This window comes from Eurosta solidaginis, chromosome 4 (genome assembly GCF_040869045.1).
Source record: "Eurosta solidaginis isolate ZX-2024a chromosome 4, ASM4086904v1, whole genome shotgun sequence".
NCBI classification, from domain to species: Eukaryota; Metazoa; Arthropoda; class Insecta; order Diptera; family Tephritidae; genus Eurosta; species Eurosta solidaginis.
Window position 1 is genome coordinate 210,903,585 of NC_090322.1, and position 27,630 is coordinate 210,931,214.

Here is a 27,630-nt window from a genome sequence, read left to right on the forward strand (position 1 = left end):
CCTCGATAAGCTCTTACGATTTACTATTGCAGAAATTATCCCGTGCATGCAACAAACGAGAATTTTTCTTTCAACAAAGCGGAAAAATAATCAAAAAAATTAAAATTAATTTTTTTGTTGGTTTTTTGGCCTTTAGTTTGTAAAAATGTTCGTAAATTGTCGAACTCGAGGCCATACAATATTAAATAACACACAAAGAAAACTTTTTATTTGTATATTTATATATTGTCGTTTTTTATTTATTTATCGATGTTTCGACTTCAATTAGAAGTCATCTTCAGGAATCGTTGGATGTATGGTCTCAAGCTCGACAATTTACAAACATTTAAAAAAAAAAATAAAAAAGAAAATAAAAAAAAAATATCAAAAAAATCAAAAATAATCAATTACTTTTGATTATTTTTAATTTTTTTTTTTTTTTGATTTTTGATTATATTTGATTATTTTTAATTTTTTTTTTTTATTTTTTTTTCAATAATCGTAAAAAATCATGATTTTTTTTGATTATTTTTTTAATCAATTGAAAAGTAATCATTAAAAATAGAAAACAATGGCAAGTAATCATTAAATGACGTTTAAAGAAAAAATCAATGGAACGGCTAATCATTACCATTAGTAATCATTATTTAACAGGTCTGGTTTCAAAAACGCTTTGAAAATATTATAAATAACCATTCAAGGTTCGAATCGAGCTCAAGGCCAGAACAATAATTTTTTTCAATGATAATTATTGTTATTTTTTATTATAAAGAACTTTAGAATTTGCGTGAGCTATATCCTTTTTACATAAGCTATTGAAAATAATGAATACCAGACCCTGTCTTAGGTGACAGAGGCAGTATATTAGAAAAGTGTCAATTTTCACCCTTCTTGATATTTCCGATGTTTAAGAGAAGAAATATCGAGACGTAATTATAACGCAGAGCGCCGATACCGAATCTAGGTGAACAATTACTTATAGCGTTTTCTTTTCTGTCAAAAGTGTTACGCTTTTCGTACGCCGCGCAAGGGTTGTAAATATATTTTGTTCTATTCTAAAAAGCAGGTAACGCCTTTACGGGGTATTTCGTTCTTTTGTGAAAATTGTTGCCTGCTCGCAACGCCAAAGTGTTATACTTTTACCCTGATCGTGACAAATTGAGCACAATACACTTTCCCTCCCTATCACTATCCGTACTATTTTTCTGAAAATGCCGGTCCATGTACCTTCTAGCGGAACTTTTGCGATAGGTATTTTACTAGCTTTGCCCTCTGTAATACGTTTAAAATTTGAAGCATGGAGCTTTCAAGGAAGTTACATAAAACTCGATACGTGGGCCACAAAGCGGAATGCTTTCTACTTTATTGCATTATCGTGACTCTCTAACTGTCTTGGCTAATTAGCGGAAGTTTGCAAGTTTGTAGTTCAATGGAGAGTCGGTTCATATTTTTTCGCGCATTAAAATAATGTATTGTATTCAAAGTTCGATCCATATTTGATGTACTTTTTGAATGGTTGAAATTACAAAAACTACAAAGCCATATTTACTCAAAAAATCGAGTCTAAGCAAATGCTAACTTTAGTGCATGATCCTCAAAGTGATTTGAAATATTGGGGGCTTTCGGCGAACACTATTCTCCAGGGCCTCAGACTGCTATTCCCCTAAAACTTCTTCAGAAAAAAATATTTCCAAACTTTTCATTTTTTAAACCAAAAGAAGTTATTAAATCAGGACTTTTATTTTCAAAGGACAGAATGAAAGTCCGGCGCGCTATAACTATTAAACGGCTCATCCAAATGAAACGATATTTTTTTAATACGGCATCTTTCTTTCAACAGAAAGCGGTGTATCTGAATTGGAGCAAACTTAATGGTGAAAAAAACAGGTGGAAGCTTATTATCGATTCCCATGACAAATAGAATAGTTTACAAATAGAATAATTAACAAAAATTTTGAAGTGTTCCTACAAGTTTCAAATCCAGATATCGCTTCATTTGGATAAGCCTTTAGTGAAGAGCCGGACTTTTATATGTCAATAAAAAATAAAAGTCCGGACTGAACTTTTGTTTGCGAACTTATGGAAGTCCGGATATTACTTTTTTTAAATAGTCCGAAAAATAAAAAGGATGCTTGATTTGCCATGAAAATGTTAAAGGCATATCCAGGATCCCATAAACTTTTACATAACTAGGACATTTTTTTGACCAGGACTTTTTCGACTCAAAAAATACAAAACCTGTTATTTTTGTTGATAATTTGCAAACACGGGGTGTAAAGGCAACTCCCAAACAAAATAATTATCCCTAGGTATTAAGGAAAAAGACTTCTTAAATAATTTTTCACACTTCACTTCAAAGAACTGTCTGACAGCCGAATAAACACGTTGAGCGCATGTAGCGAAACAAATTTATGCTCAATGATAGCCGTGTTTTTTTTTTTACACGTATATATGTTTACGTTTTCGCGTAAAAAACGCTAATCCTCACTTAGATAATGCTTAGGAGACCCATCTACGGACTTAATTATAGAACATGTTGTACCGAAAAGCGCAGACACAAACTTCTGGCCATAGTGTATAACATATAGTAGCGATGAATAGTGGACACACACCATTTGTAGAGGTGACACATAGAATTAGTGTAGAGGTGAAACATAGACCATATTTCAGTTGCATCTGAGTATAATGCGTATCGAAATTTTGAAGTACTAATTTTATGCGCAGCAATTTCAGAAGAGTAGATAAAGTTTAACGCTTAAGCAGTCCATATAAAGTTTAAGCGTAAACGTATATAGATTTAAAAAAACACAGCTAATTTCATGTAAAATCCCAACCGTTGAGTGGATCAAAAATACTCAACGGTGCGTTTAGAAAATTGTCGCTCAACAATTGATCAACACTTGTGTTCGCTTAAAGCGTCCGTTGCCGAGTTAAGGTGTGCATCGTCTCAGAAGTCGATATAAAAAAATATTTACAAAGACATATGGACCAAATAAAAATAATCTAAGTATTAGGTGCTGATATTTTCCCACCTTCTCCGAAATATGGATGAAACTGTTTCGAAAAACAAGATAAGTTTTTATTTTTTAATAAGTCTAATATATGCACTCATATTCGCACCCCCATCACAATAATTACTTCACGTCTCTTTATCTAAATTCAATACTTGCGCTGATTTCCGTTAAATTAAATTCAATTATAAACGAAAAAACTTACACAAAACCCTACAAATTTATGTAATGCATTCAGCATTTAAAATGCAACATCATATCAACCTCAGCGTGATTGCATCGCTCGGTAATAACAATTAGAAAGACAACAGCAATCATTGAAGCGACATGAAACAAACCGAATATGACAACTCAGTGTATCGCATTGTTATTTGATACGGTGCACGCTCCCCGTGCTTGATTCGGTTGGATAAAATGTGTGGCATGTGAATATTTTAACAATCAAGGTCAATGCGTCCAAATTGGCTACATCTAAATTAAGTCTGTATTTTTGTATTAATGTCCATTCATACACGTACATTGATATATAATCATATACATGTTTAAAAATTTGAGCATAAATCTGAAACTATTTTGTACTATATATATATGTATATGACCAAACCCAATTTGGTTTAGAATTAAGATTAAACTGATCTTCGTGAAAATGGGTGCGCAGAACTGGGTTTTAATTTTAAACTAGGGAAGGGCTCCACTTGCAGTTATAAAACAAAAAAAATGTAGGGTGACGAGGATTCGAACCGACGTACTCCGGATTACAGTAAGAAAATATATCACAACAACTCATATGTGTTACAAAATGTTTCGAAAAAGAATCTATGACCTGCAGCACTTTTCACAAGTGAATTTTCAGCAACAAGTTTAAACTCTTGGAGTCTGCTTTAAAACCAGATGTGTGCACAAGTTTATATTTTTAAATTTTATAAACTTTTTGGTTTCTCGTCAAGCAAAAAAGGGACTACAAGATTCAATTTTAAAACTTTTGAAAACATTTTGGTTTTGTTTTAAAATATTTTTAAGATTTTAGACCTTTTCTTGAAATAAAGTTTAAATTCAAACTGAATAAAACAAAAGCACAGTAGTATATTGACATGTTTCCAATTTAGTAAAAAGTTGTTAAACCGATTTTTTAAGTTAAACGGTTTTATTGAAAACAATACTTACATGAAATAATAATAATACTAAAAGCTAGAAAATAATTAGGTAGGTTCTAGGTACTAGTCATCATACTCCTCATCAATCTAGGGCGTTGATCAGAAAATTAAATAAAAGCGTTGGACGCGTCAAATTTCTATTGACAGTCATATATAAGACCAACTGAACCTTAATCAGGTTATGCTACGCTTCACATTTTTAGAAATTTCACGCGCCCAACGTTTTTATTTAATTGTCTGATCAACGCCCTAGATTGATGAGGAGTGTGATGACTAGTACCTAGAACCTACCTAATTATTTTCTAGCTTTTAGTATTATTATTATTTCATGTAAGTATTGTTTTCAATAAAACCGTTTAACTTAAAATTTTTTTTAAATTATTTTATTCTACGATAACTTCGTTTTCAAGGGTGGACTGACGAAATAAAAAACGGGCTAACCTTAGGCAAGCAACCCACAGTGATGAAACAGTCATTTTGAAGTAATTTTTTTTTAATTTGGGAGTTTTGCCAGCAAACACTTTTTTTTACGAAATTTTTTTCTGCAAGGGTAAGTTAACGAAAAAAAGGGTGGGCTACCCTGAGCTAACCTTGGGCAAACAAACCACAGTGAGAAACAAATCATTTTAATTTTTTTTTTGTTTCAGGGGTTCTCAACTTGAAACTTTTTTTACGATGATTTTTTAGCGAAGAAAATATTGGGCTAATCTTGGGCGAACGATTAGCATTATGTTTAGTAAAAAAAAAATCGCATTTCGGGGTGTCAGCTTCACACAGCTTCAAAAAGTTCATTTCCGATAATTGTTTTCTAAGTGTGGGCTAATGAAAAACAAGCTTGAACTAAACTATAGTTTTGGCACACGGACAAAATAGTTTTTATTTAAAGAAGCGCTTTTCGGTGCGCTAGCTTCACTCAGCCAATTATACCAGAGTAGGGATCAATAATGTGGGTCAAGTAATGCATATAATTTGTTTTCAGTAGTCAACGCTGTGCTGGAGAAAGAAGAACTTGAAGAAGAGTAAAAGACATATGCATATGTTGGAACGGTGTGCGATGCTTGTACCTCAGAATACCACATTAATATGCAGCAATGAGTCGATAGTTAAGTAACACCAATCCGCTACGCATAAGAATAAGATAGAATACGACACTCATATTTATTTTTGTTTTCCAAGCGTTATTTGATACATATGTCGCCAGTGAATAGGAAACCAAAATCACACGTGGGAAAGTTAGACAGCCAAAGTGCGGTCGAACAGTACTGGTTTATGAAAGAAACACCACTCGAGCTGATCTTATTTCTTTTGTATAAATGTTCAAGCATTTATGGAACATTTTGTAATATGATTTTCTTATTAAGTAATAAAATTAATGAAACGCTTTTTATTTATGTACATAGCGGCGCTTATTTAATATTTGTGTCATACCACGGAAAAAAATTTAAATGCATAGTTTGTGTTCTAACTCGAAATAACTGTAAAGCAGGTATACTAATCCTCTAGGAATCAGCGTTTGTTACATTTTCGATTTTGTTAAAGATAAAACAAATGTTTACGTTGAAATGTGTTTTTCAATTTTCCAACCAAAATATTCACAGTTATCGATTCAACTACAAGCTACAAACGCTGTGTTGCTGAAGGGAAAATATATATCTGAAAGATTGCTGTCCTCCATTTATATTCAAACCCAACCAGATGTAGTGAAAACGGTATCTTATATTCACAACTGATGTAGATGCTGTGCCAATTTTTAGTATGGAAAACATTCTATTGAGTGCAGTTTAATTCGTCTCTAATGCATATCAGGAATAAATCTGAAGTATAAAATTCGGTAGAGTATTAGAAATGTGAAGAAACTATATCGATTCACCTACCCTGCAGGGAAAATGTTTAGTTCTACCATTAATTGTTCTCCCTAAATCTCGTTTACATGCTTTCAACTGGCGAGTTTAACATGGCTTAGCCGATGCGGTGGAAATTGTCCCCCGTTGCATTGTCTTTTTTGTTGTTCTGAACTAGAGAAAATTTAGTTATTATCGCACTAGTTCTTACTTGGTACTTAGGTATAGTTTTGAACCAGAAATGTGTATCCCTACCTTGTAGGGAAGTCAGTAAGTAGCGATAAAAAATGCCGGTTCAGGACTGGACCTAAAATACCAAATAAGTACTAACTAGTACGATAGTAATTCGATTTTCCTCAGCTCAAAAACCAACAGTTTGGGTTTTCATATTTAATACGCAACATATACATATTTGATAAATGTGCCATCTATACAAAAAAAGTGCAAATACTTTTAAGGAGGTTTGACTTAAAGTTTGCCTTCTTTCGCCTCAGGCAGGGCAACTTCGGAGCAACTCGAAGAGTTTTTGTAATATAATCTACTAGCAGACCCGGCAGACGTTGTTCTGCCCTAAATTTGGTCTATCTGCATACATTTTAATAAGCTTTTTCTGTCTAACACTGACCTCCTCCCTTCTTCACTTTTCTTAATCCTTTTATTCACTCCTCCCTCCGTCTTTTTCGTTTCATCTATCTCTATCTTCGTTTCATTCTATCTCTTTCTCAGTCTCCTTCCTATTTTCTCTTCTCTCAAGTTCTTCTCATACCTTATTGCCAGTCCCAGAGGGTGGTATGTATTTTGTTCCAGTCCCATTCCAAGTCCAAGTAAATAGGTATGTGGGTATTATTAATTCATGTCTTTATTTCGGCTTCGTATGCATATTTACCAGTTTTGCCAGGTTGATGCAACTAAATTGAATATCAGAATGAAAATTACTTTAAAGCTCTCAGCAACAGCTTTTTTTTTTGTCTAGGGATATCCGGGTCCACGTTTTGGCCTATATCTCGATACCTTAGTCACCCAGCGGTATAAAAATTACTCTGTACTAAAGCACACATCAACATCTTCAATTTGACATTTATAATGTAAAAACACATCATAGTGTTACCCTGATCCACGTTTTGGCCTACATCTCGAGACCCTAATTACAAATAGGTATGAAAATTACCCTGTACTAAAGCACTCATCAACAGCTTTCATTTGATATCCATATTCTATAAAAACATTCTAGGGGTACCCGGGTCCATGTTTTCGCCTCTACCCCGAGACCCTAGTCACCAAGGCGTACGAAAAATACCCCATATCAAACTACTCATAAACAGCTTCCATTTGATACCCATATTGTACAAACACATCCCAGGATTACCCAGGTCTACGTTTTGATCTCAATACCCTAGCCAGAACGGGATAAAAAATCTTATTGTTGGATGTCCGTAAGAGATAGACATATACTATCGGGGAGTTTTCTGTAGACCTTTTCAATGTGTACAATACTTAGTACATTATTTTGATAAACCTCGTAGGGTTCAGCCTACGTTTGCAATGTAGGCTGAAAAATGTAATTATTTACGACAACACATTAGAAACTTCAAAAATAAGAGTATTTCTCCACTTTTGAATGGATGTTGTTATACATATAAACCTTCCTCCTCAATCACTCTATCTATTAAAAAAAAACCGCATCAAAATCCGTTGCGTAGTTTTAAAAAGCATTCAAAGTGACATAGGGACAGAAAAAGCGACTTTGTTTTATACTATGTAGTGATGTAAAAAGGTACTAGGTAAAATATTTCGAGTATTCGCCTGGATCAGAACTATATTAAAATAGGAGTTAAGCAAATTGGCAGGAAGAGGATTCAACTAAGGGAATTATTTCGCGATAGATTCAAGATAGCCTAAGTCCATCAGAGGGCAATTTCGGAGAATCCAAATCATTGCATAGAAAATAAAAATGGGTTTTGTAATATAATCTGTGGAAAAAGGTTCCAGGTAAAACGTATCGAGTATTCTGAATTAGAACTTAATTAAAATGGGAGTTGATAACTCCAAGGCAGATATTTATGGAGTCACTCGGAACTATGGAAAAAGGGGATAAAATCATATTAGAAGCAATATTTAGAATGTCGGTCCGATTCGGAACCAACGAGATAATACCAACAAAAGAACTAGATCTAAACTGTAAAGTTTTACACTATTGCGGAACTATCGAAATAGTACCAACAAACGGAATAGATATATACTAACGATTTTTTATCTAATTGGGAACTATCGAAAAAGTGCAAAAAAGGAAATTTTTATCTAGTTGGGAACTACAGAAAAGGTAATGCAGCGGGTACAATTTCCACCGCATAAGACATCGTCATGTTAAATTCATCAGCTGCAAGCACGTAAAAGAGATAGAGGGTGAACTAGTAGTGGTTCCGAATGCACTAGAACGCACCAGTTTTGAAGTAGACATTTTTCATACAACGTAGCTACTGCGTTCCCTGCGGAAAATGCACATAAATTGTGCTACCAAAACCTTACCGCCTAACTCAACATAAACCTCAAATCGTTAATAATTGTGTAATATATAAACTAGAACATACCCTACAGTGAAACACTAAGCTCGTGGAAAAAATACTAGTTTACAACTCTATCAAGTAAAATTCCGAGTTTAGGCTTATACTTAAGTGTCCACAGTTGAAACAATTTTTTTTATTCAATATTGCTGTTTCCGACACCAGGGCTTGACCCCATGGCCTTCTGCATATGATACTCATATAACTTATTATAATTAAACTAAACTGCTGTTCACAGCAAAAAGGCATTGAAGTTAACTTACTGCCTTTTAGGAATTTTGATGCCTATATATTTCTGAGACACCAATTTACTCATTAACTTAAAAATTAATCATTAAAAGTTCAAATCTAAAGATAAAACAATATTTCAAAGTAGTTTTTTACTTCAAATATCTTAAATATCCCAAACAAAAAAGCTTTAAAAAAATTTTCCCAGGGTAGAAATCAGTGTTACCGTTTTTACTCCCTGAAAATTCGTTATACATAGAAATGTTATATTTTAACATTAAAATAATATTATAATAAAATTTTACTGTAAGAATGATTTCAAAGCGTAAGAGCAGTATAAGTCAAACTATTATATGAAAAAGGAATAAAGAGGCAGTAAATTTCATTTTACTTCTCGCGTGCTCCGCCTACCACACCGAAGATACTGGGTTTGGTAAGCACTCCGAGCATATTTCTGCCATGGACAGCTCTCAGTGAAAACTCATCTGGCTTGCAGATGCCGTTCGGAGTCGGCATAAAACAAGTAGGTCCCGTCCCGCAAATTTATAGGAAATATAAAAAGAAGCACGGAGGTTATCGCGCCTTACATTTCATTTTTCTCTTGGATTAACAAGATATGAAAGCAGTTCGTCTAATTTTAGACTTCGAAAAGAATTACATTGCACAAAGTAATAGCTGTCCATAAAGTTAAAAGGTCACATTCATTAATTTTTGTTGTGCACCAAATAAAACTATTTACTTAGTTACATAAACTTAATACTCGCACTTCATATTTCTCTGATTTTACTTTTACACTTTATTGTCTTTTTGCTATGGGTGGCAGTTAAGTTCTTTGCAATTGTTTAAATATATCATTTATTTATATAAAAAAAACTAGTTGCGAGTTACGGCCTTATTCCGAACGTTACCGGTAAATTTAAATCTTATCGGAGTATTATGTAAGCGAAAATCGTTACCAGTTGATGTAACCGCGATTCTGGCCTACATGGTTAAACTGTCAAAGAACAAAGATGCGCAATTGCGAATATCATTAAAATGTGAACTATATTTTGTGTTAAAAAGTATAAATAAAATCCGTGTTTTTTTACATGTGTGTATATGGGGTATTCCATCCCATTTCGACCAATTTTGAACCCGACCTCTTGAGAATTGGCTGAAAGTTTTTCTTCTTTTTCTAGCTTACGAAAGACGTTTTTCAGAATTTTTTAAAATTTTTTCATCCAACTCAAAAAAAGTTATGAATTTAAAAAAAAAACATCGTTTTTGTTTTCAAAATGCTATAACTTTTTCAAAAATTGACCGTTTGGGATATTTTTTTTTTTAATTTGTTTTTAAATGTACTTTTCGGAAAAAATACAAAAAATTTGTTTAAAGTTTTTTTAATTTTTCAGTTTTTCGAGATTTTTCGAATTTCGCCACTTTTTTTTTTTCATAAAAAACTTCAATCAATTCTGCAATCATCCCCACTAATCCCGGAGTGGGCCGATTTTTTTTTTATATTTTTTTTTATTTGTTATAGCATTTTTGAAAAAGTTATAGCATTTTGAAAACAAAAACGGTGTTTTTTTTTAAATTAATAACTTTTTTTGAGTTGGATGAAAAAATTTGAAAAAATTCTGAAAAACGTCTTTCGTAAGCTAGAAAAAGAAAAAAAACTTTCGGCCAATTCTAAAGGGGTCGGGTTCAAAATTGGTCGAAATGGGATGGAATACCCCATATACATCTACATTTGTGATTAAAAAAACGCTTACCGACAGTTATACATAGTAGTAGTGCATGATTCAATCACAAGAGGTTTGCTCAACAGACACATTTTTTGACAATTGCAGCCATTTTGCTCCCAAATCGAATTGACATCCGTTAACTGTGTTGTTTCTTTGCGAATTTTCTAAAAATATTAGTAGTAGAAATTGGAAGCAATCAGTTTACAAATACCGTATAAGTACTGGACTGCATAATTCCTTAGAATATTTTTTTTTTTATTTTATAGTGAATTTATTAACTATGCCTCGATGCATTAATATGGCTGAACATTGAACATAGGTAATTTTATGAAAAGTGAGGACACCAAGGAATCGTGCACTTCCGTAAACCTATGAATACACGAAACCTAAACCAATTCAAAATTCATCGCTCAACGTCAAAACTTCGACTATTGAATCGATTCACGTAAAAATGTTATTAGTAAATAATGGAGATGCCATAACGAAATGTACCCACTGGGCATGTTAACTTATTCAAGTAAAAGTCTAGAAAAGGCGTCTACTGCTAATACGCGTCCAAAAATATCGAGAGAGCTGAATGCGACAACAATAATCCTAAGGCGGAAAAGAAAAATTGTATTTCTGTCCGGAGATATTTGCAGTTGAAGTTGGCAATTTTCATGTGATTGTTGTAATGTTTTGGTGCACTGAAAAAGATTTTGTGTACAGACGATGAGTGCTTACAGGAGTCCCTGTCTTGGCAGACCTACCTCCGGTGTAAAACACAGATCAATGTCCGTTGATCTTCGGCCCAACAAGATGGTACCAATCGGTGAGCTGGGGTGTTAAAGTCAACCAGCCTTGGTTTTTGCCGAGGAGGACTATCCATCCTCCCCTTCCATTTTCGGGTAATGGCACCCGGTTGCACGGCAACTCCACCGCGAGTTCCGTGCTTGCCTCAGAATCCCTCTTTCATTGATTTTGATATCTCGATATCTGATTAACATGTTAATCAGATTGAGATATTGTGTTTTGTCGCAATTTAGGAATGTGACCAACCTTTCCTGTCCTGCAGTGGAACAACAATGTAAAACATTGTTGACGACGGGGCTGGTTTTGCTTAGATATTGCTTAAAGGCCGCACTAGGTTGACAAACAGAGTGAGCTTGGCACCAATTATGCTCCGTCTTAAACTCCATCACAATTAAAATCAAGGGATGTGACCAACCTTTTCCGCGCACAGACCTGTGAGTGCCGAGTGCCCGTCTCAGCAATGTCTCTCGACATCGCTTAAGACCACACTACGTTGACTTGCCATTGCACGCCATATTGTGCTACTATTGGCTTCCATTTTTGCTACTAATTTCGCTCCAATTTTCACTCAATTACGCAACAATTATGCTCCATTTTGCCTCCAATTACACTCCTACCACAATTAAAGGGATGTGTCCAACCTTTTCCGCCTACAGACCTGTAAGTGACCGAGTACCTGCCCCAGCAACATCTTTGCATTGCAGCCTGCCACACTGCAGTGATTTGACAGCGTCAAATCTTGCCACATATTTGGATGTGGCCATCCATTCCGCGAACGCCTCCTATTCGCTTACGCAGTCTAAAGCAGCCCCAAACATCTCAAAAGACGAGATGAGCACCGGCCCACTCCTACAATTATCGATTGTTTTTCGGCTGAGATAGACATGCGTTTCTTCACCATCTTTCGTCGACATTTTTCAACATATATAACCGGCATCTCCGGTTGCCACAATTAAGGGATGAGACCAACCTTTCATCTTCCCCTCAGGGTCAGTTTCTCAATGAAGTTGGGACTGCTGTGGCAAGCATGATACCGAATTCCCTTGGGTTTGCGCGCCCCAAGGGAAAACAAGTCTACTCAGAGCGTGTGTCATAAGTGAACTCTATTTAAAACCACAGCCACCGCGATGCTCCCACAAGGGGGCCATCCCATCGTTCGATGCAGTGCACCAGATCACACTGGCTTCTCCTGCTCCCGCGGTAGCAGTTTTTATAAAGACCTTGCCTAGGGTCCCACAGGGTGATACCCGCGTCCACCCTGCTACCTTTCGAGTAAAACACCTTACTCATGGATTGGGTACCCATGGTATTATGGTCGCCTTTTACGACCGGTATACCTACCGTGGGTATATTCTTTCCCCTAGCCCACAGGGGTAATTTTGTGTACAAAGGGATTTTGCACGCATTTAATTTTGATCCCACCTCATTGGTGGACCGGCCAGGGTAATTTTTTATAAGCTCGGCTGAAGGCCGCCAACGCAACCCGGGGTCATTTTTCGGGTGTTCGCCAATATCTTTTGAACGAACTAAAATTTTTATTTCCGCCTTCGAATTATTGTTACCGAGGTCAATACGCGTCTTTTGACACTTCTCTCGATATTTTTGGGCACGTATTAAAAGTCGACCTTCTGTTCTGTTAATTCCGTATGTTGGGAACATTCGTCTCCATTTAAGAATTTGGGGAATCGGTTTATATTTGGAATATTTTGTATATACTTATTTGATATATTCGGATCTCGTGAAGTAGCATCAAATGAACGTATTCCGAATATTTTAAATTAACGGTCTATCTCGAACGCTTCCATGAATATTTAAACTGAAAAGACCTTTCGGAAATTTCAGAAAGTTCAAAATCGTGCTATCTCAAAATATTTTTCAAAAATTTCCCAATTCAGGATGTGTCACAAAACCGCCCTATATTAGAGTTAGATTGAAGAACGCTTCATCTCAGAATGCTTTTCATTTACTCCCTCTTATGACAAAGTGCATTGAACTTATGCTCATATAGGGAGTTTTTGAAACAAATTTTGAAATAGTACATTTTTGAATAAAATTCGAACGTACGGCATTCTTCAAACAATTTCTGAAAGAATGACCAAACCAACATAACTATCAATTCATGAAATATTTAGGAGAAAATTAATCATTTCCCCAAAAACTTTTGGCATTTTCAAATTTATTATCACTACTAATATACTACCAAAGATACTTTTCTACTACAATTTTCACTGAAGGGGATTGAATTATTCCCCGTTTACATTACTTCGTAAAAGCAACCCGTCCAGATTTTTCAATTCGGGAGTGTCAAAGATTTGTCATCATTGGAGAACAAACCTCTAGTAATTGAATCATGGTAGTAGTGTATGGAGAAATAGTGGAGACACAAACCTCTTCGGTCCTAGTGCATAACGTATACCAACATTTAAAGTCAAGAATAGTGGAGACACACAGCCAGCTGCACTTGTACACAGGGTTTTATAACGTTGATATGATAACGTCTTCCATATATCAAAATCATCAGTATCGAAACAAAATTTGATCAAGCAATGTCCGTCCATTCGTCCGTCTGTCCGTTCGTTAACACGGTAACTTGAGCAAATATTGAGATATCTTCACCAAATTCGGTATACGGGCTTATCCAGAAATGAGCCAGATCGGACGATAACCACGCCCAACGAATACCACTTAGCTAATGAAATTTGGTAGGCGGATTGGTTTTATGACGCAAAACATAAATTCCAAAAAATTTTGGGTGAAAATAAATCTCGCGATAAGGGTGATTGGTTAGAAATTCCTATACATTAACATTGACACACTTTTTTTATTGTTTTTTTTTTTTTTTTTGTTTTTTTTTTTTTGTGTGGTAACGTTACGTTACCACCTACATATTTTGCTGGTAACGTTGTTATTCGCAGTCAGAGTACCAAAAGTTGTTTGTCATTTTCGTAACCGGTAAAAAGAATGTTGTTACCAGCTTAGAATAAGGGTGTTACTACAAAACTAGTTCGTTTCACTACAGGGTATATATGTGAGCACACAAATTACAAGTGCTTTTATCGAAAAAGCAAATTATGACGTCTTAGTTGTATATACTTGTTGGTTTTTTTTCGTACCAGTAATTTTCTTATCAGAATTATACTTAAAAAGCCTTGAAAATATAATCTGCGACTCATTGTAAGTATATGCAAAAATACTTTGGCTGGAGTAGGCTTGCTTTCTAGAATTGAAGCATTCCCTCTTTATAAAAAACTAACAATTTGACGCGATTCGTGTGAAGTTTTATTTTTTATCGACAAAATTTTATTTCTTTGAAGTGAATTGGCGGTATTTCATGTAAACAGTGACCAATTTCCAGAAAAATGGTTCATAATACCGTTTTCTACTTAACTGTGTTTGTCACTCAGCTCATTTTCAACTCGTGAATTGCACGCAACAGAAAATTGAATTATTACTTCGACTTGCTTGACTTTTCTTTAATTTGATCCCTCTCTCCATTCTGTTGAAAGCAGTAACATACTTTCATAACGTCACGCATGTTATTTTTTAGCTTTTCTATGTCATCGTTGAGCTTAATTCAATTTATTATGCTAAACGATCATCATTGCAATTTACATTTCCTAAGAAAGAGAAAATAAAAATGACTAAAAATGGATGAAGTGAATGCACTCAGCAAATCGAGTGCTTCTTTGATGACTATTGTTGCTGTAGCAATAATTTTGTATTATGATGAGAAAGTAACAAAAAGGTCAAAAAGTATACCCACAATAATTGCTTGGAAGTTTAGGGCAGATTTAATTTCCACTTATTATTATTATTATAATATTTATGCAACATTTTGTTTTCTTTGATATTAATTCAAGTTAACCTTTTTAAGCGTGGTGACCGATAAGAAAACAAATTTTTTACTTTTATTGAATAAATGAGAAGTTAATATTTAACTTTCACTTTAACTTTAACTTTATTTTTAACTTTAACTTTCACTTTAACTTTAACATTCACTTTAACTTTAACTTTATTTTTAACTTTAACTTTAACATTCACTTTAACTTTAACTTTAAATTTAACTTTAACTTCAACCTTAACTTTAACTTTAACTCTAAGTTTGACTTTAACTTTAAGTTTAACTTTAACCTTAACTTTAACTTTAACTTTGACTTTGGCTTTGACTTTAACTTTAACTTTCATTTTAACTTTAACTTTAACTTTCGCTTTAACTTTAACATTCACTTTAACTTTAACTTTAACTCTAACTTTAACTTCAACTTCAACTTCACCTTTAACTTTAACCTTAACTTTAACTTTAACCTTAACTTTGACTTTAACTTTCACTTTAACTTTAACTTTATTTTTAACTTTGACTTTAACTTTCGCTTTAACTTTAACATTCACTTTAATTTTAACTTTAACTTTATCTTTAACTTTAACTTTAACTTTAACTTTAACTTTAACTTTAACCTTAACTTTAACTTTAACTTTATTTTTAACGATTTTTAACTTTAACTTTAACTTTAACTTTCACTTTAACTTTATTTTTAACTTTAACTTTCGCTTTAACTTTAACATTCACTTTAACTTTAACTTTAACTTTAACTTTAACTTTATGATCCGGGGTGGGCGTGAGCTTAGCACCTGCTAACAAGCCAACCTAATATAAACGCACGCAAGTCATTTTCTGTCAAAAATGTCTCATGCACATACAACTTGTATAAGAGCAACTCAAATTGAATTTGCTGCGTGAAAACCTAACTCGATTTCCAATTTTTGTTCTGCGTGACATTTAGATTTGACGTTTGCACACATGCTTTACATTGTCGCAACGCATGCTTATTTGGGTTAGGGCAAAAAACGCCGGTTGTTTGCGTGCGCTAAAAAAACGCAGTGCGGTTTTATTAGGTTGGCTTGTAAGCGACCATATATATGTATACGATAGCACAATGGCTACTTCGTGAAAATCAACGACAGCTCTTTTAGTTTGATTTCGATGGTCGTACGTTGGGAAGTGTCGCACGCGCGCTTAAAGCAGAGTACCAAAGAATGCGTGTGACACGTGTTCACCGTTCAAGCATTGAAATCAAACTAAATAAATAATTGAATTTGCTTTCGTGCTCGCTACGCGTTCGTGTTTACTAACACATTCTCAATTTGGTAACCGTGTAAATGTAGTGGGGCCCACCGCTGTTTATGATAGAGATCCAATTTTATGTATTTGGCCTGTTGCTAACACCGAACCTTTACGAACCTTTTCGAACCTTTTCGAGCCTTTTCGGATCTTTCTGGATATGCGTTACGGTTTTTTTTTGGTTTAGTCGCCAATCCCGCGATAAAATCTATGCAATAGCTTAAAAATGCGTTCCCAAATTCGTATCAGTTTCTAGGAGATCGGAATTGCAGTTCGATAGTGAGAGAAGTAACGCATATGCATGCACCACCACACACTTGTTGCATCTCTTTTAAGGGAGACAAGTTGTTTTTAGAAATCCGTTTACAACCAAGAAAGTTACAGGCTCGTAAGTGGCAAAATGTACGAAGAACCGTTTTTTTTTTACCCAAAACTCACGATTTTCGAGGTGTCCGGAAAAATCTTGTATGCAGTCATTCTTAGATTCGCTTGATGTACTAGAAAAATGTGTGCTCCTTCCCCGCCTGAGATATGGTCAGGTATGCGACATTTGGATACACTGGAACAAAAATAATATATATAAATATAGTAGTTAATCTCGAAAGATGTACAATATACGATATATAGTTTACCCTATGGATTTGACAACGAAGAAAAAAATCATCAGTTGACCAAAAGTAACCTTTCACAATTAGAGTACCTTCCAAAAACGGGAAGACCGGCAATCTTTTAGAGGGAAATTTTACTATTACAATAACAATGAACTTGCAAAGCAAATACGCGCCATGAATTTAAGTAACTGTTCCAAAGAGCACATAATATGAACAAAGTTTTTTATTAATATCCTCATCGAACGATCGAAACTAAGAAAATTATAAACTAAACTAATATCACACATAACGCAGTGTCACTGGCTTTATAATGGTTATAGCACCATAATTCATCAACGCATGATTCATACAAAAAATCGGAGATGACATTACAAATTTAAAAGCCTGAAATGCCGCAAAAATATGAACAAGTGTGTAAGTTAATAGTATTATTATTTCGTTGTTATATCGCATATGTGATTGAGTACATTTGTAATCAGTGGCGCGAATATTAAGCTTGCAATTTTACAACCCAAATGAAGTAAATGAAAATTTTTTCTTTAATGAAAAGTCCAGCAGTCACCCAGCACATACATGTCTCATTTACAAACAAAGCCCCAGCGTCCAGTATGTGTGCTTAGCCCGAAGTTGCACGTGACGCCGTAACGATAGAGAAATTGCTGGCTGTCAGGGTCAATTCCATACAAAGTTACGGACAAAGTTGGCTATTGAGAGTAAGGATAATTTTGGGGCATCTGACTCCCGACGTGAAATCTCCTAAAGCTAATGCTAACGAAGATAAATCGAATAGCAGAACTTAGTGTCTCAGAAATCATGAAGTTTTACACGAAGCTTCTTGGCTTCGTATGCCATAATTAAGAAATATCACTACTCACACCAAAGACAAGCAATAAATTACTGCGCATCTCATGTGCATGATGTACCGCTTTTTGAATTTATTTCGCGGCTTTTCAAACAACCAATCAAGCGCTAACATTTCCTACAATTTAATCGGTCGTTCGAAACCCCTAAACTAAACTGATCTGCTATATACAAAAAATGTACGCTAATACACAACGATATTTGTATATATGTCTGCACCTACATCAAGGCACATATAAGTATTTATGTAACACCTAGAAGTAAAAATAGCTTGTGTGGTTTATGAGGCATTAAACAGCAGCGAACCGCTATGTACAAATTGTCGGAACTCGTTTATTCATCAAAATTAAGGTAATAAATTCGTCACCTAATGATTGAATTGTTCCACAGCTTAGCTCAGCACGTTCAATCAAGTTGAACAGTTGTTGCATAGCGTTTTTGTATTACCCAATGAACATCACATAACAAATTTCATAGTTTTAAATCTCAAAGTTATTTTTTTTTAGTTGTATTCAATTTTTCAATCAAATTTGCAGTGTTCAGTTTGATCCAACCTGAAAGATAGGATAGCATTCCTGTGAAGTTTCTTTCCGGGGAGTGGACCAGACCGATCTATTCGAATAAATTCTATTCACGGTTCGATTTGCCTTAAATTTGGTATATATGTAGCCCTTTGCCTAGATTAGTATTCACGATACTTTTTTTTCAGGAGGGGACCAGCGACGGATCTTTTCGAACAAATTCTGTTCTTGTTCTTGAAAGATAGGATATCATTCCTATGAAGTTTCTTTCCGGGGAGTGGACCAAACCGATCTATTCGAATAAATTCTATTCACGGTTCGATTTACCTGAAATTAGGCATATAGGTAGCCCGTTGCTTAGATTAGTATTTATGACACTTTTTTTCGGGAAATGGAGCATGGATTGACTGGGACTGGGACCTGGACTAGGACTGTAACTGTTACTCGGGCGGCACTGAGACTGGGACTTTGACTAGGACTACGACCGGGACTGGGACTGGTATAGGCACTGGGACTGGAAAAAAGGTATGGAGCAGAACTAGAGGAAAGATGGAAGGAGAAAGAGATAGAGTTAGACGAAGATAGAGAGATATGGATAGATGGAGCCGAAAAGAAGTGAGGGAATAGGCGGAGAGGGAGAAAGAGATGAAGAAAAAGAGAAAGACAGAGGGAAGAGTAAACAAAAAGAAAAGATAATAAAAAGGGAATATAGGGGAAGAGAGAGTAAGAGGTAAAACTGCTTAAAAGTTATGCAGATAGACCAAAGCTAGTGCAGAGCAATGTCTGCCGGGTCTGCTAGCTTTATATAAAATAAACGTATTAAAAATACAAGAAAATTAAACTCCTTAACTTCTGAGGTAGGAGCGAAATATCTCCTCCCCTCGTTAGACTATCCAGAAATCTAAGTTGTTGTTAAACAGCTTTATGCCGGCTCCGAACGGCACCTGGAATGTAAATGAATTTTCGCTGCGGAGCTTTTCATGGCAGTAATATACTCGGTACTTTGCCAAAGTACTGCACTAGAAACACTTTCTAAACCATTTTGAAGTTACTTTTCCTGAGCCTAGAACCCATGGCCTTCGGTGTGTTGAGCGAGCATACTACCATTACACCTCGGGGGCCGCCCACTAACGACCCTATGCTAATACTTACTTTTTAGGTTGGGAAAGCTATTTTTCCCAACACTTTCAAAATCTAACCTTTGTTTTTAGCGAATGCAGTTTATTTTCAAAATAGTTTACTGGGAAGTACCGTAAAAAATCTCTGTACAAAAAATGCTTATGCCGCTATGGAACGCTTCAATTGACATATTCTTATTTTGCACATTTTCTCGTAAGTTTCACTTAATGATTGTGAACTTAACCGTTCAAACATTTAAACGTTCAAACGCTACATGTTTGCTTAATTTGCATTAAAAAATATTTACATCACTTCAGAATGCGACAATAAGAATTTTGTATCAAAAATCAGGCATTATACGATCAAATATAAATACATATATTTAAAGCTTGTCGTTTGTGTGACTGATACTCTCAGGTTCTTAGCGCGTAGAAGAATATTTGTACACCTAAGAGATAAGAGGTGAATAATCGCATTATTTTTTAGGACGGCAGTGTAGCTGTATGCCTCTTTTATAATAGTTAAACATACCAGTTTCAAATACTATGCTCACGGTAACCTTAAGGTTACTTTCCGGATTCCACCATACCGTCAGCGAAGCTGTTTATATGTAAGGCGTGATAACCTCCGAAGACATTTTAGGCCGAGCTTCTCTTCCAATTTGCGTCGTGCTCCTTTTAATTTTTTCTAAAAATTTGCGGGACGGGACCTACTTGTTTTATGCCGACTCCGAACGGCATCTGCAAGCCAGATGAGTTTTCACTGAGAGCTGTCCATGGCAGAAATACACTCGGAGCGCTTGCCAAACACTGCCGAGGAGCGGCCCGCTTAGACAAATTTTCTTCTAATTCAAAACCCTTGTTTCTAAAATTTTATGTTGCCTTGCGCGAGTCGCGAACCCAGGATCTTCGGTGTGGTAGGCGGTGAACGCTAACATCACACCACGGCGGCCGCCAGCTATTTACTTATCAAAAGGTGTCACATTTGGCATCAAATTTTAACAATGTAGCTATTTTTAGAAGGCATTAGTAGGGCAACCCAAAATATGCAAACAAAAAATACTGATTTTAGGTGCTTGCTAAATGCTTTTAAAATCTAATTTTATGCCGTAAAATATACTTTTATATTCCCAAAGTACCGGATGGATCAAAAATAACCTTGCTATTAGAAATCGTCAGAACATTTGCAAATGGCGCCAAATGTCACTTCGGGTCTAATACTTTTGAAGTATACAAATAGAGGATATAGTTCTTTGGATTGCCCTGGTTATTAGCCAGCCAAATTTTTTACCGGCAAGTGGACCAGAGTCCTACTTATTCCTTCTAAAATGCTATGCCCTCCGGTGCTCTCCTGTTTGTTGAATTTGAAAAGACCGATATAGCTTATTTAAAAATTTTGCAGACAAGCCATAGTTCAGACAGTTCACGTCTACCGGGTCTGCTAGTATTGGATATATTACAATAGACTTAAGCAGTTTTATTTGCATAAGAATAATATATTTTAAAACTAACAATTCATTTTTTTTTTTACAAAGATATTCAAGCTATTATGTTTAAGTGATAAATGTTGACTCATTTTCGCTGATATATCATTTTTATTTCTGAGACAGTCTAGTTCTTCTTTTCACAACACCTTAATGTGTTTTTATTGCAGTGAGCTAGTTATGCTAGCCGGAAATCCCACCTAATGCTCCACTTTGAGAACTCACTCTCTAATATTTGAAGAAATTATGATAGAATTTAAACTAAACAAACACACCTTGCACATGCGCAAGTTCATACTCACATAAAGCCCAATCAGTTCAAGTGTATTCAGTGATCTTCTCAAACAATTCTAAACAAAAGTCGAAAGGTAAATATATAAACAAATATTGAAATTGATAAAGTTCAACACACTTTGCTAAGAAATATATTTTTCTCTTATATTTGCTGTAACATTAGGGCTTACGATATGTTGGTTTGATATTTTGTCAAACGAACTAATAGAAGATAACGTTCCTCGGGCTTGGCAATTATATTAATGTGACTCGTATTTTGGAAGAGTTTTGGGGTCTTCATCTCCAATAAAATAATATTTTCGAAAAGTAAAGGCTCTCAAATGTGTTTCTTTTAGATAAATTTCAAAATATTTCGAGGACGTGAACAACGTAAGGTTAGGTCAGGTTAGGTTTGGTGGTAGCTGCCCTGATAGGGAAGCTCACTTGGACAACATGAAGGTCCGTTGTGATACCACATCCAATAGAATATCTATGACGTAGTGGCTATAGCTACTTAGAGAATATTGCGTAGCAACCATAAATTTCCGAATGATACCGATCTCAACCTTAGATAAATCCTCCGGAGATCCAAGTGAGTCGCGACCGAAGTACTATCGCCTAGCTCTGGCAAAAGCTGGATTATCAAACATAAAGGGATTCGATGATTCCACCTAATCATCCTCCATACAGCTACAGCAGGATGGGATTTCCAGTATATTGAGACGTACCGCATGAGTTCCCATGGGCCAGTGCCCTGTCAAAACCACGATGACCATTGATAGGTGAGCCTTAGTGAACCCAATTATTTCCGAAGACCTGCTGCCATAAACTTCCGGCCAGAAAGATCTTTCTAACCTGCAAGAGGTGATGTCCGCCCAACGTTTGCTGAGCTGACTCGAAGCCCATCTATGCCGGAGCAAATCACAGGTGATCAGTGGAATCCCGAAATCCCTGCAGTCATCTTCATCTGGTTCAGTTGTACCGATGCGGATCCGCTTGATAGTTGCCCGGGATATCACTATGGCCCAGACAGTCTTAATTGTAAAATAGTTCGATGAAATCGCAAGCGAGGTCAGGCACACCCAGACCACCCTCGATCGCACTGTAGTTGAACTCAAGGCCTTGATAGCCGCTTGGCTATCAGAGTAGATGTTAAATTAACTAACCGTAGTAGCTGTGGATATCATACCATCCATCCCATCCTTAATCGCAGCAGCTTATGATTGCAAGACGCTGCAGTGATCAGCCAACTTAAACTTGCGGCATTTAGCTCTTGACAAACCACCCCCCCCCCCCCCCCCCCCACCAATCTTTCGATTTAACCGAAGCTTTCTTTCTTATCGCTTTGTTTTGCTTAATCTTAAATATATTATTGTTGGTGTTGTATTAGCGAGGTAGGCACTTCCCGAAGGTTATGGATTGTGTTATAGTGTTAATAGTATTTTGCCTGATGTAGAACCAGTATGTTCTGTAAACTAGCATTGTTAGGGTATTCGGCTTACTATCTCGGAAACGATATCATATAATAACTTCAAACCTTTTAAGGAGTTAGAGAATATTGCTCTTCTATTTAAGGACAACCTTGGCGTTCAGTAAAAATTCAATATTTACCTTAAGAAATTTTTTACACAAACAAAAAAGAAATAAGACTCTAACACAAATCGGCGCACACATTGTAAAAGATAAATATGAAGACGACAAAAAAATTCAAATTGTAAATATACGAAAGGGAGCGATGCACATTTATTTATGATGTATTTTTTTCCATTTCAATGGTGCTTGTGCACCTTACTGCTTCATGGTAATATCTGAGCGAACCTTTCTGAGTTATTTAGACTTTGGACGAGTCAAGCTTATGTCATGCCATTGGGTTATGAATTTCGATATGGATTAAGTACGTGCCGTCGCCAAGAAGATGAAACGTCAAGTCAACAGACCCTAGAACAAATAAATATATGCGATAGAGATAAATATGCAGTAGACATAAAACACTTTAAACGAGTGCACAATAATATACAACTTTTTCGGATATTTTACTGTTGTATGTAGATATAATACACCAAAGATGAATAGTTACGTCGGGATTTCGGGATTTTTTATTTAAAGGGACTTACAAACAGTGTAGTTTGCACTATAGCCATACGGTAAGCTACTAGCATTATTAATCAGCGGTCTCTGTCTACGAGTCTCGAAGAAAGCAATTTACCGAGTTTGAAATACTGAGTTGCGGTATTTAAATTTGCATCAATATTATTAAAATATGCAAACAAATGATAGCTGCTATGCAAATTAGGGTGGCCCTTCGTTGTATGCAGAAAAAAGTGTTTGGATTGTCAATCTTACCCCTTTAGAAAAATGCGAATACACCAAGTGAATATATACAAAGTCGTATGCCAATCTATATAGATATTGCGCAATAAGCTTGAAGTCCTGCAAAAGGACGAATTTTAAACATTTCAAGTGTTCATATTCTTTTATCCTAGAAACGTTTACTCCTTTTTAAAGCAATATTTATGTCTTTAATTCCTTGCTTTTTATACTCAGCTGAGCAGAGCTTACAGAGTATATTAATTTTGTTCGCATAACGGTACCCCGTAACTTCATAAACTAATCGATAAAGATATAGACTTATATATATCAAAATGATCTGGGCGAAAAAAGAAATTCATTTAGCCATGTGCGTCCGTCCGTCCTTCTGTCCGTAAATACGATAACTTGAGTAAATTTTGAGGTATCTTAATGAAATTTGGTATGTAAGTTCCTTGGCACTCATCTCAGATCGCTATTTAAAATGAACGAAATTGTACTATAACCACGCCCACTTTTTCAATATCGCAAATTTCGAAAAACCGAAAAAGTGCGATAATTCATTACCAAAGACAGATAAAGCGACGAAACTTGTTAGGTGGGTTGACCTTATGACGCAGAATAGAAAATAAGTAAAATTTTGGACAATGGGCGTGGCACCGATGGTGAGCGTGGTGAGCCACAAACATGCTTACTAGAAAATTTTCTAAAAATTCATAAATAAAAGTTTAAAATTTGTGCGCGATTGAAATCTTGGCACCTCTTCTCTTTTATAATTTTTTTCTTATTTAACCAATTTTTGTAATTTTGTATGAATTTAAATGCAACAGCTGTAGAGGTTATTGATGACAACTGAGAGATAATTCTGCCCACAATGAATGAATTAAAGTGTATCAAAGAAATGTAAAATGTGTCCTTTTTACGATTGCTAACTCTTTGTGCAACCTTTAAATCTTTTTTGAGATTGGTCTAAAATTTTGCACATACAAATTTTAAGGAGAATAAGGGCCACCCTTATACATATACTAGTGTTTTTATGCTATTCATATCATTCGTAAATATCTGATATCACTTTTTGATGCATTGCTGCACGTTGTGGAAAGACGCAGCCATGCATTTATATTTGAAACGTTTAACAGCAGCGCCCGTAATTTTGTCTTTCTCTTTGTTTTTAGTCTCCAAGTACCAAGTATTGTATCTGGCGCGCGCATGCTGAACGTCTCCAATGTTGCACCACATTTATTTTTTCTCATTTTAGCAGATAACGCCATGTTTGCATAAATTTGAAGCAGTAAGCATTTAGATGGGCACAAGCCGCTTAAATGTAAACATTATACTATTTGATTACATTACTTGTCTGTATTGTGGTAAAGTTTTTAAAAAGATTTAGCATGAGAAAAACATATTAAACACCAATACTAAGGCGTGTATCGTACTGTTCCAAAGTTAAAAATGATATAAAAAAGCTGGGACGTGAAAAATCTCTTCAACTCCTTCAGGTAGAAAGACACACTCAACACGCTAGAATACTCTTTCATGGTACCCTTCTATCTAATTGAAATATTAAAAAACTACTTAAAACTAGATTATACCCGCGCCTCCACCTGCGAAAAAAGTGAAAAAGTTCCATCAAAAAAAACATGCTTATGTTACTTCCAGGAACGCCTAGAATCACAGACATTGAATTTTATAGATATAGACAACGGAGCCTAGAAACGCACATAGGTAAAGCTAGATAGCAAGCTCACATTCTCAAAGCTCGTAGAAGAGGACTGTGGGAATTATACGTTCGATTAACGATTCTATTAATGGCAAACATAGGTGGGCCAAATCCTTGTACTAGATTCTATATTCTTGGATGATGCAAAAATCTGAGTGGATTCAATGGAACTTTCAAAGTATTAACCAGGGGCCCGTTTCACAGAACTTACGAGTCTTGTAACACAAGTAAACTTCTTCGAATAAGGAAATTTTGTCAGAACAAATTGGCTTATATTACACGGCTTGTATTTTTGTGAAACGGGCCTCATCGCTTACCTCGTAAAACTGAAAGAATAGAGCCAACTTACCGCATGGTTTCATTGGATGCGGTCTCTGTCGTTGCGGGGACTGCATAGATTAACCTTATCGCTGAAGAAAATAAATCAACTTACCAAAAATAATGGATCGGACATTGACAAACACAATGAAGCTACAGCGCAGCCGGAAAATGAACCAGGGAACTTATATCCAGTTGGAGCCATTATTCCAGCCAACAAATCGACTTCTACTTGACTCAATTTCCAACTGGATGAGATAAGTTCAGCAGATAAATAAATGAGATAGGAAGACAGTTGCCTACTTAACACCGTAAGAGAAACCAAAGGGTTCAGCTCTGCACAAGTTTGTAGCTAAATATTGAACCTGATTAGGTGTAGTTTGCAATATTGTAGATTGATGGTTTCGTTAGTGTAAGTGCACACACGAAATGATAATCTCTTTGCTACGACCTGTCAGAATGCCTTTTAAGTAGCAGCTAAATATAAATTTGGAAAGGTCACTTTCACAAATAGGGCGGAGCTCATCTTATAGCTAAAAGATCGGTATAAACACGTTGATATTTTACCAAGATTGTTTCTGAAGTATCATTTCCCTTTTTTGCGGTGCACTGGGAAAGTTTATATCGTCCGCAGTAGATTTATGTACTTTATTTGAGTAACGGCTTGCTAACATCGGTTAGTACATCTTAGTTGTATCTGGCACCTGACACCACAGGTTAACATGCACCGAGCAGCGAGAAAGACAGTAAGCCCCTTACCATCGCGGTAATCGTATGTCTAGTCTGGTCTACCATAGGCAGATCAGCTATCCGTGCTGTCGCATCCCTCTAATGAAAAAATAGTTTAGGGAACCTCATTCGTACGAAATCGTGACTGGATGCTTGTTCAAAGATGTCAGCGATTCTACTGTCCGGTGCAGTTTCTTTTCTTTGCTCCACGTATTGTCCGCCTCATTTCCTGTAGAGCTGCTTTGACATCCTCTGCCGCTAAAGGCGCGTATATTTCAGAAACATGTTCTTACAACAGATACGTATACAAAGACTTGTTTTACATTAGTTGCAGTACATGAAACATTATTTTCCGACTAGGAGAATCGAGAGAAATGTTAAACTATCACATTTTTTCCTAGAGCACACATTCTTGATTTTTGGAGATGCAAACGAAGAGGTAGAAGAAAGGAAATAGGAGAAATGCGGAGATCGGGAGAGAAATGAAGAGGTAAAGAAGGAAGAGAAAAAGGAAGAAGGGCGACGAGGGAGTAGGGGGAGTGAAAGTAAGATGAACAGAAGGTGAGAACGAAAAAAGGGGCGTAGAGCGAAGCGACGGACATTGTACATGTAGCTAAGCCAGTTTTGGTAGGACGATATCTACCGGCTATGCTCGTATACTAGATCTCGGAAAACTGAAAATTTCTGAGATTAAACAAGTAAAGGTGTCTTAGTTCGGGTGTAACCGAACACTATATACTCAGCGTGAGCTTCAATTGTACATTTCATTTCAGATAAATTACTTGTAGAAAAGTGACACGTGGCACCGCCCGTTTAAAAAAAATGTCTCCCCATTTCCTCTTACAATAAAGCTTGATAAGTGAAATATCATTGATTCAAAACTATTTTTTACTAAGTTATAGCTTATTCCTCTAGTCTCAATCCCGCCCATTTTTACTAGAAATATTTTCTGCTATAAGGAAAATATGTGTACACAATTTCATTACGATCCGTTAATTTTTCTTCGAGTTATGGCGCCCGAAACATAGAAAATTGCTTATTCATAAAAGGGGCGGTGCCACGCCTATTTGTCAAGATTTGAAGTTTTTCCTATTTATTGTTATAAATCCACTTGGGAAGTAAAATACCATTGATATAAAGCTCTTTTTTCAAAAGATGTAGCTTATTTTATGCGTCCTCGATCCTTTTAAAAATCTTTTATATAAAAGTGGGCGTGGTCCTTAACCGATTTCGTTAATTTTTCTTCAAAGCATTCCCTATAGTAATGGCAACCTCTCTG

The 27,630-nt window shown here is 35.6% G+C and overlaps 1 protein-coding gene across 1 annotated transcript in view; it reads right to left on the minus strand.

The window, feature by feature from the left end:
• Positions 1-27,630, minus strand: part of LOC137250944 (uncharacterized) — a 366,851-nt gene that overhangs the window by 20,980 nt on the left and 318,241 nt on the right. The window contains exon 4 of the mRNA XM_067784698.1: positions 16,848-16,968. Within this exon, the coding sequence (XP_067640799.1) occupies positions 16,848-16,968 (121 nt within the window). The remainder of the gene's footprint in view (positions 1-16,847; positions 16,969-27,630) is intronic.